At 41.6% G+C, this 18,609-nt stretch overlaps 1 protein-coding gene across 1 annotated transcript in view; it reads left to right on the forward strand.

The window, feature by feature from the left end:
• The first annotated feature begins 8,310 nt into the window (after positions 1-8,310).
• Positions 8,311-18,609, forward strand: part of LOC143857258 ((3S,6E)-nerolidol synthase 1-like) — a 70,609-nt gene continuing 60,310 nt past the window's right edge. The window contains exon 1 of the mRNA XM_077367676.1: positions 8,311-8,563. Coding sequence (XP_077223791.1) covers positions 8,311-8,563 — 253 coding nt within the window. The remainder of the gene's footprint in view (positions 8,564-18,609) is intronic.

An 18,609-nucleotide genomic window follows, 5' to 3' on the forward strand; every position in this document is an offset into this window, starting at 1 on the left:
ACTCGGGGTGGATGCTCTCAGGGAGAATATTTGGTATTTTCACTCGGGGTGGATGCTCTCAGGGAGAATATTTGGTATTTTCACTCAGGGTGGATGCTCTCAGGGAGAATATTTGGTTTCTTCACTAGGGGTGGATGCTCTCAGGGAGAATATTTGGTATTTTCACTCGTGGTGGATGCTCTTAGGGAGAAAATTTGGTAGTTTTACTCTGGGTGGATGCTTTCAGGGAGAAAATAGTTCTTCACTCAGGGTGGATGCTCTCAGGGAGAATTTGGTTTCTTCACTCGGGGTGGATGCTCTCAGGGAGAATTTGGTAAACGGGAATCGATGGTCCATGGTAATAAACCACGAAGAGCCTCACGAGAAAGATATTGAGGTGGTTGGTAGGTTAGAAAACCAGGAATCAAGGGTCTATAGCCATAAGCTATGAAGAGCCAAGAAGTAATCGAGGGTCCACGGTGACAAGCCGTGAAGAGCCACACAATGAATCTAGGGTCCATGGTAATAAACCATGAAGAGCCCAGCAGAAAAGAATCAAGGGTCCATGGCAATACTCTGTGAAGAGCCAAGCATTGAATCTGGGGTCCATGACAATAAGCCACGAAGAGCCCAACATACAGAAACAATGACATGTAAAAGATATGAATGGAATGACCATGAATAGTGGGTCCATAATATATCTGAAAGGATATATCACAAAGAGCCACTCATGAAGCAAGGGTCCATGGTATATCTGAATGTAGACCACGAAGAGCCTTGGAAGGACAAGGATATTGCTGAGAATTGATTGATTTTGAATGATGATTTTTTTTTTAGACTGATCGCCTCTTGCCGAGGAAATTGGGAGTACGAGTTCCTTGCTGAGAATTGGACTCAGATAACTTGCAGGGATTTGGATATTGGCCCTTCTTTGACAGGTGAAAAGCATTCTACTGAGGTTTGAAAATTGTGGGAGCAAATTCTAGACTCCACTGGGGAAATTGATGTTCTTTGAAAATTAACTCTTTTGAAGAGTGGACTCATATGAGGAGTTTACAGATTTGGCTTAAGACGTACTCATATCTCTCTTATCTCAACTTGTTATAAACATTGGCACTGATTGCCTTTTCTCCTTGATATCTTTTATGACGCAAGTCATAAAAGATGCCCCTAGTCTATTGTACTTCCATGACAAGAGTCCCAAGGAAAGTAGCACCAGGATAGGTAAGAAAAATTGGGTTTGCATGGGTTCTTTCTTTGGAATAAAGATAGGATGATGGCTGAGCCAGAAAATTTCTCTTTTCATTGACCATTATTTGAGGTTCACTCTTTCCACCACCTACTGCTTGAAACTTGACATCTTTGCTATGTCTGAACAGGATATTTCTCGCTTTTCTCTGGTACCTAAACCAGGGTCTATTATGAGAGTTTGTATTATATTTTTTTTTCACTTTGGAAGGTATACATCCATTCTCCGAGTGCCAAACAACTTTGGACCTTGAAAGAAAAATGGATAAGAATGAGGAATAGACTTCCAAGACTCTATCAAAGAAAATGTACATTATTCAAGGTACTTGACTCACTTTTGATTCACCCTTAGACCTGATGTGTATTTTTAAATGGTGAGGCTAGCCGCTTTCAGAATAATTTCAAAAACCATGTCAAGAGGCACTAATTTCCTCCATCAGGATTTTTGTCATAGTTATTACCCCCCTTTGGATTGCTCAGTTTCAATGCCCCTAGTTTAGGGAGGTGTCAAAGTAAATCTTGCCGACATTACTTGGATTCTAAGATCCTGCCCTGTGAAGTGATGCCTTCTTCATCTCATCAAATCTTCTCTGGTGGGAACTCATGATTATTGCATTCCAGGTTTCTGGTTTAACAAACCATTTGCCTCAGCTTTTGCTTGGAATTCTCATACTACTCAAACTTCAGAGTTCTCCATAATCGATGAGCTCCTTCCATGTCTTATCAGCTCACTTTTTGTGGGAAGTCTTTGCCTCTGACTGGATTGCCTCTTCAATTTTCAATCCATCAGACCGCTACCTTCACTTTCGCATAAGCCAACCCTTTTGGTTGTTGACTTAGCAAACACATGACTCTAGGCCGCCCTTTCGGGTTTTCAACCTAGTGGGTCTTCAAACTCTCGTTCTTTTCATTTCTTTCTGTTTTTATTTTTCAATTGCCTTGAACCTTTGCTCGTTTCACCAGAAGAACTTTATAGGTAGGCTCGGGTTCAAAAGGGTTGGATATCGGAAGTTCAAACGATTTGGGCCGAATTTGATCTTGCCAGACTACCTACGTACCCCAAAAATGGAGGATCAGATCCGCGTAGTTCGCTTTGAGGTTTAACAAAGAATGGTTTAGCTTTTTAGCTTCAAAATTTTGAAAGGAGGATGATTTAACTTTTATCCCAAAGGTTTGACCGAACCCGAGTTGATCAGGTAGCCTACGTACCCCCGAAGAGGTGGGGATCAGGTCCGCGTAGTTCGGGTGCATAAAATGCCCCTGGTTTATAATGTGGTTGAAAGAATTGTTTGGTTTTAAAATGTTGACTCAAAGGGCTCACAAAAGGATGTTTTTAAACATTAGGATTTTGGTTATAAAGGCTCAAATGTCCAAGGATGGCCTCCTGATGTTTTGATGTACAAGCTTTTGAATGTTTAAGGTTCAAGACTTTGAATTTTTTTTTTTTTCGAGAGTCTGGCGGTATTTGCAAGCAAGACTTCAACCACGGTGCTCCACTTCAACTTGTGCGCTTCTCGAATATCTTGAATTTATGCTCAAGATTATACCGCTCTCGATAGTCTCCAAATGTTGAAGACAATTCTGATATTCAATCTATCTCATAGACTCCATCACTTGGGTCTTTGATTTTTCTAAGATGTTGTCTTAGGGACACATTCCCTTCCCTTTTTGTCTTTCTCTCGTATTCTCTTTCTTTTGGATATAAGAACTTTCCTTACTCTCTAAATACAATGACTTGAAATCCCACCAAGATGTACAACCCAAATGATCTTTTTGGGGATCAAGTCTATGACTTCCTTTTCTGAAAGTCTTCTCTCAATATCTTCATCAGCTTCACTTAATGCTTGATGTTCATCTCTCTCAAATTCTTGCTTTTCGACTGAGTGTCTAAAGCGGAAGGAGTCTTGATTTTCACAACAACAGGGCGTTCACCCGGTTTATCCTCATAGAATCAAGCAAGACTACCTCTAACCCCCTCTAAATAGGTTTATCAATTCTTTGCGCTCCTTGGGAGATAAAGTTTTGCCAATCCATCTTTCCCGAGTTTCAGATTTCGATACCACTATCAATAGCTTCGATTTCTTCTTTGAGTGGCTATGCTCGACGTTCTTCTTCTCGTTTGACCATCTTTCAGATCTCGAGGGGAATTTCGTCTGCATTCTCATCCGAGAAGGGTGTGTTTAATCTTTTAAACATTAGATCTAAGAGTGAATCACAAGAATAGTGATAATGCTAGAATCAAATCTTTATTTCAACAGAAATTTTGAGTACATTGATGACTCTCTTTTTTTTGACGCACCTCAATGGGTTCTACATTGGACTTGACAAAGGACGGAAACAACAGACTCTGAATGAACACGACTGACAAACGTGACACTTTTCTCTTTTTCTTTTTTTATCGACACAGTGAGACTTACCAACTTTGAGAGAGAAAAGTTGGTGTACACTCAACGAAAGACAAACCTAACAAAATAGGACACTTCTTTGTCAGTAATGCACTGGCACTGAAAGTTTATGGGTAGCACCCCTTCCTCAATGATGTATGACTGGGGAGTCCAATCCTGGTATAGGTTCTGTTGACCTGGCTGGGTGAAATGAAAGGAAACTGGTTTCAACAAATAGGTGAAGTCAGTTAGGTCTGACTCCTGTCATGGAAATGACAAACACTAACTTTAGTATGAGGCAATCTCGTTGAATGTTATACACAAGTTGAAATAAGAGATAATACAAACACATCTCTCCCTGGGTAAGAACCAACAGCATAACAATTGTAAGAAGGGTCATGGTAAGATAAACACATGATTTATCAATATCGCTAAAGGATAGCAATCACACTGAAAATGTGTTGGGTAAAATCTGGCAGTATAACAGCTATAAAGAGATCCCACAAGTCATCTCAAGGGTATATGAATTGAAACTCGATAATGTAAGACTCTCAGCAAGGATACTTGCACTCAAATGATGGTGGCAAGATAGGCTCATGAGTGAAAAACAGAATATGGTCATCAGAGGGATGTGAGGGAGTGACCATGAATGACGACATTTAGAGATATGTTGAATTTGCAACCAAAAGATCGAAAGATAGATCGTGACCATAAGAATGATGATTAGAAGCCATCGATCTGATCATAATCTAAAAGAATGAATAGATAGGGATAATTGATTAGATTAGAAAGAAAAAACCTAACTAAGAGGTAAACCCTAATCTAACAATGAAAATACACGATGGAAAAAATGAATCAATTTTATGAACAATAAATCAAGGGATAGATTATGGATAAAGAGCCAATAATCTAATGAGTATCCACAGAATGGATAAATAGAAAGAATTGATTAGATTATGAAGGAGAACCTAACTAAGAGGTAAACCCTAATCTAAATATATGAAATATGGATCAATGATACAAGGTATGAATCAGATATATGATCAAAAGATCAGAAAAAAGACCATGGTCATAACGATGACAAGTAGAAGTCACCGACCAAATCTCAATCTCAAAGAATATGACTGATTGGATTAGATAGGAAATATTACAAAGGAGTAAGCCCTAATCTAATAATCAATAAATAGGTATATATACATATATACACCCTAGCCAGGGGCACCAGCCCTAATTCTAATCTAGTGGAGTCGAGAGAGTCTCGACTCATGACAGACGTGTGAGTGTACTAGGAAAAGACAAAGGTGAGTTTATCTCATTATCAAAACATGCTAGTGCAATCTAAGCAACCAATAAAAAAGGAAAAGACAAAGGTGACTTTATCTCATTATCAAAACATGCTAGTGCAAATATCAGTAGCCTATCTTTAATACCAATGGTGATAAATATGTGAGAAATTCTGCCTGTTATTTAAAACCGTATGAATACAATTCTTTTTGTGTACTAGATATGTAAAGAGGGTATTCATGTGAACGTACATGACCCAAGGCCCTGTTTGGCTTGCAAGAAAAACATTTCTGAGAAAAAAATATTTTCTTGGAAAAAAAATTTCTTTTCACAATTTATAGGGAAATGATATGATTATGTTTAGAGTGCTGCTATGGAGTGAACCGATAGTGTAACTTAACAAATGCCCACATCCCACATGGCATGGGAGGGGTAGATTTGCCATTTTCATGGAGGAAAGATTACTATTGTGTTAAGAGGCTATTTGTCCGGTTCACTGTAGGTCCCCAATTCGGTTATCATATTCTTATGTTTAATTTAGAGGAATATTTTCATAAATTGAAGGTCCCTCTAAGCAAAAATTGAATAGGGTTGGTTGAAGTTATTTTTTATTGTGTGTAAAAACTAGAAGGAACTTTTAAAAACATTTTCCTTGTAAACTTTTCCTGAAAATTCCTTCTAAACATTTCATGGAATGTTCCTGGGCCAATTATGAAAGAGGAGCTGAGTAGGGTGGGTAGACACATGAAAAGGAATGACTTGGGAGAGGATGGAGAGAGCATGAGAAATCCTTAAAAACAAGTAAAAAATTGTGCTAATTCAAATTCGTTTCCCCCCCTGTTTTTATGACCTTTTCTTTCTCCCACTCCGCCCATGTATCGCAATTGGCCCACTAATATTTGGAATATTTTTTGACGGTTGCCAAACACTCCCTTGGGGATATTTATTTTTAGATCTTCGGTGACCGAACTTAGGCCCTAGGCTATTTGTATTGCAGGAAAAATATTTCTTGCAGAAAATTTTTTCCTTGAAATTCTTTAACTCTGTTCACTTGCGTTCCTAGGAAAGCAAATCCCTGGAAAACAACTTATTTTTTCCCTGACAAGAACTTGATAAGACAAAATTCTAGTGTTCACTTGCTTTCTAGGGAAAATAGAATTACACATGTAGAATATTTGCAAAAAAGCAATAAATGACATGGAAAAACCCATTTTCCCACCCTTTAGGGATTTCATTTCCTAATAAAAACACACGGATTTCATGTCCCTGGAAACCTAGTGCAAAAAGAAGGGCAAGCAGTTTCCCTGGAAATCTTTTCCAACGCAAGTGAACAGTCTAGGGAAACTTTTTCCTGCACAGATTCCCTGGATTTCTTTTCCTAATTCAACGTCAGATTCCCGGGAAACATTTTCTTTTCCTTTCCCGGGAAAACAAGTGAACAAAGCCTTAGGTTTTCACAATTTAGGTGGAAATGATAAATTAAAGTAATATTATTAAAACTTAGGACCAGATTTCTGTTATTGGTCATGGATTACTAAATGAATATGAAAGCTCAAGGTGGGTATGCACGAGTAGGAGACCGTGGGAACGAGATAATGATATGATTAGAGCTGCTCATCCTAATCCAATCATGTTACCCAATCTAAGATGACTACCTAATTATTTCGCATAGGCACATCCTAATGGTCCAATGGTTCTGATATATTCTAATAGTCTTTGAGATTATTCAAAACCTTATGAATAAAAAGTTTCATTGTGATGTTAAATACCTTATAAATGTAAATTTCTTTATAACTATTTGTTCTTTTGGTAGGGAAGCGGGCTTCAACTAACCGTGTTGTGGAGAGATGGGTCATGCCCGTCTTTATGACTAATAAGTATCTTATACAAGTAAATTTCAATACAGCTGTTAATTACCTTTAGATATTAAACAGCTTATGTTTTGACGCTTTGGCTCTCGTGCTTTCTTGTAAAAATTTAATAATAAAATTACATATTTTTTGTATGAATCGCGTTCAAATATGTCGTGTAACATATAGGAGCACAGTTGGTGTACTCGTTCTTCACAGATAGGTGGCCCCATGAAAGGAGCATTACTGGTTCCTCTTGCTTCAATATATGCTCTACAAATTCATGGATCACACGTACACAACTGGTGCACATTTATGCTTCACAAATAGGCCCCACGAAAGGTGCAAAGATCTTTATGTCTAACCGATGTGCATTATTGTCTCAAGCAAATGACCTCCTTTCATTGGGCCTATTTAGGTATCTGGGCACTGTGCACCACATGTGCTCCTGTCATGGCACCGTCCATTCGTTAAAAACGAGGAGGGTGTACCCATGTTGTTTTCCTAAGTATGAAGAAATAATGACATGAAATTGATATTAGAGGACTGCTAGCAAAACGGTAGACCATTTTGTAACATAAAACAATGTGTGTGTAATAAATGTGAAGATGTGGATGTGTGTGGTTGTAACTGATTAGAGAAAGCTTTTGTTTAAAAAAGCTTTCCGCGGTGCATGTCGGCTGCTGATATTTGATCTCGGCACCGATTTCCGCATGACAGCGCTGCATGAAGACTGGCCTTATTCGGCGATTGCATGCGCAAACTCGCCTTTATGTACCTATAAATATGGGCTAAGGCTGAGGAAGAAAAATATAACAACAAACACAACAGCAGAGTGAGAACAAAAGCACAAACATAGTAGTGCAGTGAGAGAGAGAGAGAGAGCTCTCTAATAGTTGTATAGTGAGAGCCAGTGTGTGAGGGAGTGTTAGCTACTCATAGCTATACACTGAAGGCACAAGTTTGTATGCACTCTCTTAGAGACCCACCTACAGGTGATGTTGTAACCCATCATTTACTATAGTGAAAGTTTTTCAAGTGGACTACGGTCCCGTGGTTTTCCCCTTCACCCCGGAGGGTTTTCCACGTAAAAATTTCTGGTGTTATTTTTCAATTTATTTTTCGCTTCCATATTTTTCTATCCCATTTAATTTCCACAGTTTTAACTCGGGAAAACTTTATTCGGGTTAACAACAATAACTTACCTCTTTTCCAACAAAGTGGTATCAGAATCCTGGTTGCTCTATTTCCATGGCCTTTTCCCTTAGATTTTGTCATTCACCCCCGTCCATTACTGTATTAAGTAAGACCCAAAGAATCAGAGGCCCTTATATGTGCATGGGTCATCATCAAAGCTTCGCCCATGACAATAGTTTGGCCTTTACGTTGTCTAACACTAATCAGGTAAGGCAGCCATTACTCTTTTAGATTTAGATGGAGATCGTGCGCTTAGTTTTATTTTTTGTTTTAGTGTCTTAGCTCTTCCTCTTCCGTCTTTGATGATCAAAAGGTTTATTACTGTTCAATTTCCACTAACATTATCACACAAATAGGATGGTCTACGCATGAAACAAATGGAGAAAGTGAAGGAAGTTCGGCTCATGCTACACGAAGCCGTTAACACATTGGAGGGTATGGTTATGATCGATTCTCTGCAACGCTTAGGCATCGATTACCACTTCCCGGAAGAGATCGATGCGGTTTTAAATTTCTATCATCAGAGCCTTGATGTGAGTACTGGTTCTACACATCATAGCTTGTATGATGTTGCGCTTTGCTTCCGATTGCTGCGCCAACATGGGCACTATGTATCAGCAGGTGGGTGCTTGTATTGACATGTCACTAAAATTATAGTTGAAGATGAGAGACCCGTTGGAAATTTTAAAAATATGTTTATTTTTAAAATAAAAAATGTGTTTTGATTATAAAGACACTTCATTTATGAAAGGGTGTTTTTGATGATTCATAAAATATTTATTTTAAATGAAAGGGTATTTTTATGTGAAAGGGTGCCTTGGTGTCTTTTTCAGCATTAGTTGTTTTACCTGGACGTTCTTCTTTAGTAAACCCAGACCCCTGACATTCCATGATAGGATCTTCATTGATAACACCAAATCCTTTGGAATAGACTTCCCAGGACTTTCTTCTTCCCATTACCAATTTCAGCAATCTCTTCTTCCTCCATTATTTCCTTATTTGATACCTGATGGCATCTGAATCCGGGTCGGGTGATCGCGCGGTCGGTAGAGGGCCTCCGTGGGGTCTGCAATCACAAACAAAGGGGGTCAGGGGTGGGTCCCGGATGACCACTTCGACACCCAAGTTAGATCCTTCGACCAATCAATATAAAGGACAGCGAGAAGGGGAAGGGGTTTTGATCAGGGTTACCAGGGCCAACGCCCAGGCTCCTTTCTGGGTGTGTGAATGAGTGGGTCGGAGGGGACTAGCAGGGAGAGTAGGATTGCGTTCCTAGTCTCCTCTGTTGTTGCCTCGCCTATTTTTCCGGTTGCTTTTTGCGGAGCTAAGAATGGGGAAGTCCTTTCCAAAAAAATGTGGATCCCTTCTCTTCTTCCTTTCCCTCCATTTTAAAGGGAGGTGCGCGGCCCTTTTCATCATTATGGAGAGAAAGCCTTCCTTTGCAGGTCGGGCCGTCCCCCTGCCTCGCCGGCGCGCGTGGCTTTGCAAGCCATTTCCTTCCATAATTTGTCAAGATGAGGCCTGGACGGTGACGCGTGTCATGTTTGCATGGTCTTTACCATTTTCCAACGTCTTTCTTCATGATGGCTAGGCTCTCCTTGTGCATGGACGACACGTGGCGATATCTGAGAACGACGCCGTATTTGTGTCCCATCATAACTCCCCCTTACTCCTTTGGTCCATTGAATGGGCCAAGGGAGTAACATTTTGTTCGAGCGACGTCATGATGAAGGCATTTACGAGGACTTCGGGGTACGAAGAGGGGTGCCGTTTTATCCGGCGGCCGTTCCCGGGAAGCGGTAGCGTCGTTAGGTGGGTTGCCTTGTTTCAAGGCACCAGGATTCCTTTCTTGAGTTTAAAAAAGGGGAATTACCCTGGCGCTTTGTTGTGGCTTTCCGTCCCCCCCTTTTTTGTAGTAGGTGTACTTTCGTGCCTTCTTCAACAACATGTCCGGTTTTCCTTCGTGAGTTAGGGGCAAGGCCCGTCTCTTCCAGGAATCGTCGAGTGACCCCGACTTGTCTTCCGTTCCGGAGGAGGATCTTGCGGCTCGTCGAAAAAAGGCTAGGGGGAACCCGGGTTCTTCCTCCAGCTTCCCCACCCCTTCGCCTTTCCTCCTTGCTTAGGGAAGACAAATCGTCTCGATCCCGTGTCGCCAGGGAGTGGTCTTTTTTCTCCCGAGTCTATCACCAGGGAACGGAATTGCGTGGCCGTATTTTGAAGATGGGCAAGGAGATCGAGGACTTGAAGCGGGAGAACGAGGCTTTACAGAAAAATGTTCACTTTCTCAATGAGCAGCTATTTGAATACGAGGTGGACCCCCTACTGGAGAGCTCCTGGGAAGAGGAGGGAACCCTTCAGGAGAGGAGTCTTCCTCTGATTAGTCTCTGGCTTTTCCTGTTTTTCTGCGCACCTTTCCCTTTTCCTGTTGGGGATTTTGGGGCCTGCATGCCCTGCGCTTGGTTTCTTGTTTCCCTTTCTTTTTTGTAGGCCTATGGGCCAGGATGATGTGAATGGGTAATCTTTATGAATTCGCGCTGTGTCTCTTTGTGTTGCTTTTTCCATCTGTTTGATATAAATTATCTTGGTTGTGAGGACCTGTGACGGTCAGTCCGGAACTGCGGGGGATTCCGAGCCTGTTCCCGGCGCTTTTAATTCCCCTCGCCAGCTATGTTCGTGGGCCGTGGCCTCGCGCCAAGGCCCCGGTCCTGAGCGCGCGGTTTTCTTTGGTGGGATTGGGGTTGGGCCCTTTCTGCTTGTTTTCCTGCCTCCGGGCCCCTCCCTCTCCTTTGGTGGGGAGGAGTCGGACGTGCCTAGTGATGGTGAGGTTTGGGCAGCGAGGAAGCGACACGTGCCGAATTCTTACGGTCTTGCCATTTCCCATCAGCTCTCTTTACGAAGGTTTGGCTGCGGGGGTGTATGGGTGACACGTGGTGAAAGCCGAGGGCGGCGCCGCTTTTTATGTCTCATCATAATACTACCTTTGGTCCCTCGACTGGTCCAAGGGGGCAGGCTTGTTTACCTGGTTTAAGGAATATCGTGACGAAAGCATTTATGGGAGCCTTGGGGTACGAGAGGACGTGTTGTTTCGTCCGGCGGCTCCTTCCTGAGGAACTGTGGTGTCATTACGCGGCGCCGGTTGGCTATCCAATGGGCAATGGACACGCGTAGGCGAGTCGCTTCGCTCTCCTTCCCTAGAGTCTTCCGTAGGGCTTATAAGGAGCGAGTTCTTCTGCTTTGTATGCAGATTATCCTTCCGTTCCTTTCCCTTCCTCGCTTTCTTCCGGCCTTTCTTCGGGCTTGTCGGGGATGTCGTCGTCTTTCCAAGGCCTCTCTCTAAGTGGTGGGGGGAGAGTTGCTACCGAGGGGAGTCCTCCCAGCAGTCCCGAGATTAACTCCAACGGGTTGGGGCCCCGGCAAACGATTCCTGAGAGGAACCCGCCTCCAGGGCTTTCCCCGCGCTCTCCCCTTCCTCCCCTTTACGAGAGGGAGTCCCATGAAGCTTTTGCTCATCGCCACCGGTCGTTCTTCTCTCATGTCCATCGTAGGGAAATGGCGGTTTGTAGCCGGATGATCGACATGGATTAGGAGATTGCGGCCTTGCGGGTGGAGAATGATTTGTTGAGGAATCGGGTGCGGTGGCTAAATGACCAGACCCGATTTGCTGAGAATCGGCGTTGGGGGAGCTCTTCGGAAAATGAGCAGAGTGATAAGGAGCTTTCCGATGCGGAAAACTCTTTCAGCGGCAAGTCGCTCTGAGCTGGAGGTGGCAGGTTGAGCAAGATTTTGGAGGAAGCCTCCCCCCCCGTTTTTTTTTGTTGTTGTTGTTGTTGGGGGCCCGGGCCTGCGTGCCTTTTTATTTTTGCTCACTTCTCTTTGTAAGCCCGTGGGCCAGAATGAAGTAGTTTATGAATGGCTCTTTTTTCGGTTTTTTACGACTTGTATCTTATGTTTGCTTTCCCTTCGCATGTTTGCTTTCCCGCGCAATCCGAACCCTTTCCGTGGTGCTTGGCATTTTTTCGTCTGGCGGCATTGTGTGTCGGGCCCTAGTGACTTGCTCTGAGCCTTTCTTGGCCGTACGCGGTATTTCCCATCTTACGGATTCGTATGCCGGCCCCTTGTGACGGGGTCTGAATCTTTTGCTATCGCACGTCGCCTTTTCCATCCCGTGGATTTGTATGTCGGGCCCTTGTCAAGGGTCCCGAGCCCTTTGCCATCGTACGTGGCCTTTTCCATCTTATGGATTTGTACGCCGGGCCCTTGTGAAGGGTCCCGAGCCCTTTGCCATTGTACGTGGCCTTTTCCATCTGGTGGATTTGTATGCCGGCCCCTTGTGATGGGGTCTGAATCTTCTGCTATCGCATGTCGCCTTTTCCATCCCGTGGATTTGTATGCCGGGCCCTTGTGAAGGGTCCCGAGCCTTTTGCCATCGTACGTGGGGAGGATTTAGGGATGGCTTGCTGGGGAAGTCACTCAACGGTAGGGGTAGCGACATCTTTTCAGCATGGTGCTTCGACTTTTGGCGGTTCCCTTGAGTTTCCCAATCGGCGCCACGTGTGCGCGTCCCATCGGATTAGAAAGGAAGGGAGATCAATCGCGCGTCTTCCTTCTTTGTCTTACCTTTTTAAAGCCTTTTTGGGGATTTCATTCTTTGTCTTACTTCTTCGTGTTCCTCGGGTGAAACGGATTTTCTTCCGTGGCGATTTTTCTACGTATTGCTCTTCACCAACCTTCTTCTGGTGAGTTCTGTGTCTTTTATTTCATTCGACATTTGATAGTTTACGATGTCTGTCGCGACTGTTCCTCAGAGTCCCTCTTCTGAGTCGGTAGAAGTAGTGGAGAGAGCTCCGCCAAGAAAAAGGAGGCGGTTGTTTGTAGAGGGAGGGGGCGGCGACTCTCGAGACGTGCAGCAGCCTACGGAGTTGAAAGATAGCTCCGGGGCTTCTGGGTCATCGGTGGGGGCCGCTCCTTTGGAATCTCCTGCTCGAGTTTCTTCTGCTCGTGAGGCGGAGATTAGGGACATCCGGTCTGGTGCCGTTATTCGTCCCGGTCGGGTGACGTGTTTTAGGAACACCTTGGGAGAAGGGGCGGCGGAGAAGGTTAGGAGGGAGTTTCACATTCCCGATGGTTACGAGATTAGGGTTCCATCCTTTGCAGAGGGGGTGTGTCAAGGTACCACGGAGGATGAGGTAACTTTCTACGTGGAGGCTTTTCGGGCGGGGGTTAGGTTCCCGCTCTTGGGCATTATAGTAGAGGCCCTTGAGTTTTACCGGGTGGCCCCTTCTCAACTGGGGCCTAATAGTTGGCGCACTCTCTTGGCCTTTGTGGCCAAGGCGGGTCTTTACAAGGTTTAGCCTACGCTTTGTAGACACCCCATTTTGACCGTACCCTAAACCTTCCAAGTTTGAGCAAAACCCTATCAAACCAATGCTTTAGGATCCCAAATTTTGCCCCAAGGTAGGTTAGGGTCCTAGCTAGGTCCCCATAAAATTTCGTCGAAATCGGAGTACGTTGCCTAGCGAACGAGATGGGAGAGTGGCCGTAGTGTAAACCAGAAAAGGGGGGTGTTGATGGTTAAAGAGGGGCTGTACCATGAACCAAAAGGGGGTCAATATATCATTTACCTATAAAAGGCAATCGAGCTTCTCATTTTGAGCTCTCATTTTTTTTCTCGTCTTTAACAGAGAAAATCCCGATTCAAGAGAAAAACCAGTTCTCGCAAAACCTCTTCCATTTTTTCCGATCAACATCCGGCCAGCTCCCGTTCATCTTCTTCCTCGACCTAGCTCCAGCCGGATTCCGATCCAAGCGAGGACTCTCTCATTTTCGTTCAATCATAGAGAGAAAGGGGAGAGATTTTCCGATCGAAATTTTCTATTTTCCGATCGTCTTTCTCGATCAATTCGGTTAGGATCCGGCAATACTCTGCCTCCGGTGAATCATTTTATAGCTACAGAGAGAGATTTCATTTTCCAGAGAGAGAGAGAGATAGAGAGAGAGAGAAGGGAAAAAAGGGGATCTGCAGAGAGAGGGTGGGTTTTGTTCGTTTTCTCCGGTTTGATTTCTCCGGTCAAATCCGTTGACTCCACTTCGCCGGAGCTCCGATTACATCTCTACTCTCTCCATTCAAACCTTGTTCTCAGCTTTAGGAAACCCTAGATCTGAAGTTTTAGCTGAGATTTCTCAAATCCAAGCCCTAACTCTAACTTCTTTCCCTCTTTTTCTGATAAAAAATTTTTCTGATCGAATTTTGGCTGGATTCCAGCCGTATGTTCTTTCTATTCGTGTCCTGTAGCAACAACATATTTTATTTCGTGTGTTTTGCTGAGATTTGTTCTTCCTAATTTCTGCATAAACCTTAGATCTAGGGCCTTAAACTTCAGATCCGGTCTATTACCTGGATGATCAATCAAAATTCCTTCAGTTCAAACTCTAGTGTTTTTATTTCCACTAGAATTTTGAAATTTTCACTTGAAATTGATGAGATATGAAGAGTACAAGGCAGTTTCAGAAGACAAGCTAAAGCAAAGGAGTGAGCAAGGGAAAAAGGTTAGAATCGGCACAAAAATCAGGTATAATTCGTACTTCTCACAGCCAATTGTGTAATAAGTTTTTTTTTTTTTTTCAATTTAAAGCTTTCGATCCTATTCATTTGTCATGATTTGTAGAAATATCTCTGCGATATTTACTTTATAGCATAAATTTTTGATCTTGTTCCTTTGATGTTATATAACTCTGATTTTTCTAAGAATTGGTAGCAATTTTTCCAAAGGTTGTGAGAATTTTGTTTTGATGACCTAATTAATAGAGTGAGATGTCAATGGTCTGAAAAAGAAAAATTAAATAGCTAAATCATATTGTTGTATGTGCCTTGTTTCGTTTTTAAAAAAAAAAATAATATGTAGTCCTGTCTATTGCCTTGGAGTACCAAGTTGGGTCTTGGACAGTTGTATAATGGTTTGATCTTTCATCTAATTCCATTTGAGCTAAAAAGTGGACGAGTCTTCAAACCATTTCAGCTCTATCATATCTCTTGGGCAAATTTTGTATAGTTTAGATTTTTTAGAAGCTTTTGGTTCTGATAGATTGTGACGCATCAATTCAACATGTGCCTTGATAATAACATTCCTTCATTTTCATCTAAGTGATTTATACTACACCACTGAGTCTATATTTGTGAGCATATATTGGTTTTTTTATAGTTAAAGTCAGGTTCTTTTGATATTATCTAAGGTTGATAGTGATCAAATTTGTCTTGGCCACCTTGCGTTCATGATTTTGTTTTTTTTTTTCATTTTAAGGACGACTTGAAATTGTTTAGAGCTTGCTTGGGAAAATTAAAAGATGATTGTCGGGATTATAAAACTGTTAGCTGTAATGGTGTTCTTTTAGAATTTGACAAAATTGATCTTTTGTTGATATCGACTCCTGTTGAATGCCTTATTTTAGAATGGAGATGTAATGCTAGAATGAATTTTGAGGACCTGACATTTAGGTCCCTTGTATTGTATACCTCGGTCTCTATTTTGTAACTTGATCTCTATTTTGTACTCATATCAAAATATCTTGTTCATAGCTTCTACTGACATGTGATTCCTTTATGTGTTCTAGCTCATTGTTTTTGTCAAATAGATTGTACAAAGTTTTGGAACAGTAGAGTTATGAGAATAGACATTCTATAACAATTTATAACCACATGTTTTGAGATTCTTTGGTCATTTTCATTTTTTTAGAGCACATCCCTTCTTTTATTTTGATAATGACAGCTCCCTAACCCTTTTTGATATGGACAACCCTCATAACCTTGTGATAATTGCATCCCTCACATTCCTGATTTTAATCCCATATTTGATTTTTTGAGAAAGGTCTTTTATATTCTATTATAAGATTGATATTGTCACTTGACCACACTTTTGTATTCACTTTAGCTTGTGATGAAGGCTGCTAGGATCTTTCAATGGCCATGTAAATACTAAAAAGTGAGATGACTTGGTCTAAACACAAAAATATGGTCATATCATTTCTCTAAGAGCAGTTCCTTATCCTTGTTAAGATTTGGTGGTCATCAGTTCCCATGTATTTGAATTTCTTTTTCAGTCCTAAGTAGTCCAATCTCACGTGTACTTGAATTATAGTTCATTTTTTTAGCGTGAGTTGCTATTTGCATGTTGGAGTTATTACATCTCAAGTATTTTTATATTTTTCTTATTCATTATTGAGGATTATCCCTTTGCTTTCTGGCATTCTCTTGTGTTATTCAGAGTTTTATAATAAACTGGACTTAAATGTCTCAACTTGGTCATTATAGTGGGACTGAAGGGAATTGTCTTAGGTCTGCAGCAGGTCATCCTCAGTTTTTTTTTCTTACTATTATGACTTATCTGTTGATAATCATTAGTATCCCTACATTTAGAAGACTTTCTTAGTTTCATACGCTTTTTACCTTTTACGGAGTAGAGATTTATAAAATTTCATTAATATTCTCATTTTAAAAATAAAATAAAATTAGCTAAGTCTTTAGACGTTCCTCTCCTTCATTACAAGGGCGATGAAGGCGCTAGCCCAAGCCCATCTTTAGAGGGATTTACCCGATCGTGATAGTCCCCCCTTCTTTCTTCTTTTCTTTCTATAAACTTGCATAGTCTTTAGAAACCTTTAGAATTTGTCCTTTCATTGCAAGGGCGATGAAGGAGTTATCCCAAGCCCATCTTTTAGGGTGATGTAAATATCATTTAATGTGTTTCTATAATCTGTTGGAAATTTAATATTTCTCTTTCATCTTATAGTTTTGAGTTAGATTCTGAAGATAAATGAATTATTCAGGTGTGATTATCTCAAAGCTTCTTATACTCATTCCTATTTATTTAAATAAATTGTTAATAGGAAGAAGGAGATCAGATGACTACTCTGTTCGATATTATCGACATGAGTACTGTCTGATCTCAAGGCGGGATTAGAAATATTATCATGTGTATTTGATATCAGATGATTACTTTGGCATCATCTGATTTCATTGGAGTCCCCGTATTGGGGTTTGTGGTTGGTTTTGAAGTGTTTGATATTGTTTTTACTTTATTAGGCTATCCAGCGGCTGGTCTGGACTAATTAATGTTGTTTATCATTTTATAATTGCTATAGATCATGTATGGTTTTATTGAAAATTTTTCTTTGTTTAGTACTTGATTTATTTTTATAAGAATAGAATGGAATTTGTGATTATCTGGTAGACTTTCCTTCTCTCTTTGATAGACTAACACAGTCTTTTAGATTTTTGTTAAATTCTTTAGATATTAGAATTCCCTCTCGTTGCAATGGCGATGAAGGCGCTAGCCCAAGCCTATTACTAGGGGGACTTGCACAGTCCGAATAGCATTTATCTTTCTTAAAAGACTTGCCTAGTCTTTTAGATCCAAATCCTTGGAGACAGGCATTGTCTCATTAATGAATCAACCTGAGTCGACCCCTAGGAGACTACCTCTAGTCTCACAGGTCTTAAACCCTCTTCTAGTCGAAGACCAACTTGGTCTGTCAGTTATCTCATTTTCTTATCATTGTTTGGGCAATGATAAGGTTACTTGGAGTCCATCCTTGTGCTGAGGAGACTTGCCCAGTCTTGCTAGCATTTTTCTCTATCCTACCTCTGTGTCTAAGAGACTTACCCAGTCTCATTCTCTTGCTAAACCTCCTCTTTGTGCGTCGTTTGGTTTTGGGAGAACACCTTACTCGGCTTGGCAACATACCCCTTACCCTTATGGGTATTGGGTTGCACATTTGTTGCACCCTAGGGCTAGGTAGCTGTCCGGCCCGGCTGGGTGTTTTACCTTTGCCAAATATGCACAAGGTCTCTTTTTCCTTATTACTTGTGGAGCTTTATCTTAGTTTGATAGTCCACTAACATAGGAATCCGTCCTTAGTCTAGAGAGTCAGTCCTCTTGTTCAGGAATCGAATTCTATCATCATAGGGGTTAGGATTTTATCCAACCTTTCATCAGATCATGTTCTTCTATCCGCTCTTGCAAGGTATAGGATGCTGTCCAACCCTTGCAGAGTCGTGTTTCTGTCTTTTTCCCCTGCAAAGCATAGGATGCTGTCCAACCTTTGCGGGATATCGGGAGCCTGTCCTCCCCTTATGATGATAGAATTTGTCCCCCTTGAGTTAAAAACATTTAAAAACAACAAAAACATCTGAAAAACTAAAAATCTCAAAAATCTTGAGTCATTAGGAGTAGTTAGGAAATCTATTCCGAACTACGTTGGCTTGATCCTCTTCCACGAGGTACGTAGTGCAGCTTGGGATCCACATCCCAGGTCCAGCCAAACCTTTAAAAATAAACATTTCGAACCTTCAAAAATACAAAATTTCTTCAAAACCTTTTCAAAAAGATCTTCCCATAGAGTTAGGAGTCCGTCCTAGTTTGTTTGGGGTGTTTTAGAGTTAGGAGTCTGTCCTGATTTGTATTGATATGGTGTGTCCCGTCGCGTGAGTGTCCCTAGAGTTAGGAGGCCTCAAGTTGATCGGTTAGACACTTAGTCGAACCGATGGCTAGACTAGGAAGCATATAGTCAGCCCATGGTTTTCATTAGGTTGCACAGCCTAGATACATATAGGATGTAGGGCCCACCTGCATTAGCGTAAGGCTAACCAACTTGCATTAGTTAGGGCATATAGA

Source organism: Tasmannia lanceolata, unplaced genomic scaffold (genome assembly GCF_043159265.1).
Source record: "Tasmannia lanceolata isolate RefF3 unplaced genomic scaffold, GAP_Taslan_0.1 ptg000024l, whole genome shotgun sequence".
NCBI classification, from domain to species: domain Eukaryota; kingdom Viridiplantae; phylum Streptophyta; class Magnoliopsida; order Canellales; family Winteraceae; genus Tasmannia; species Tasmannia lanceolata.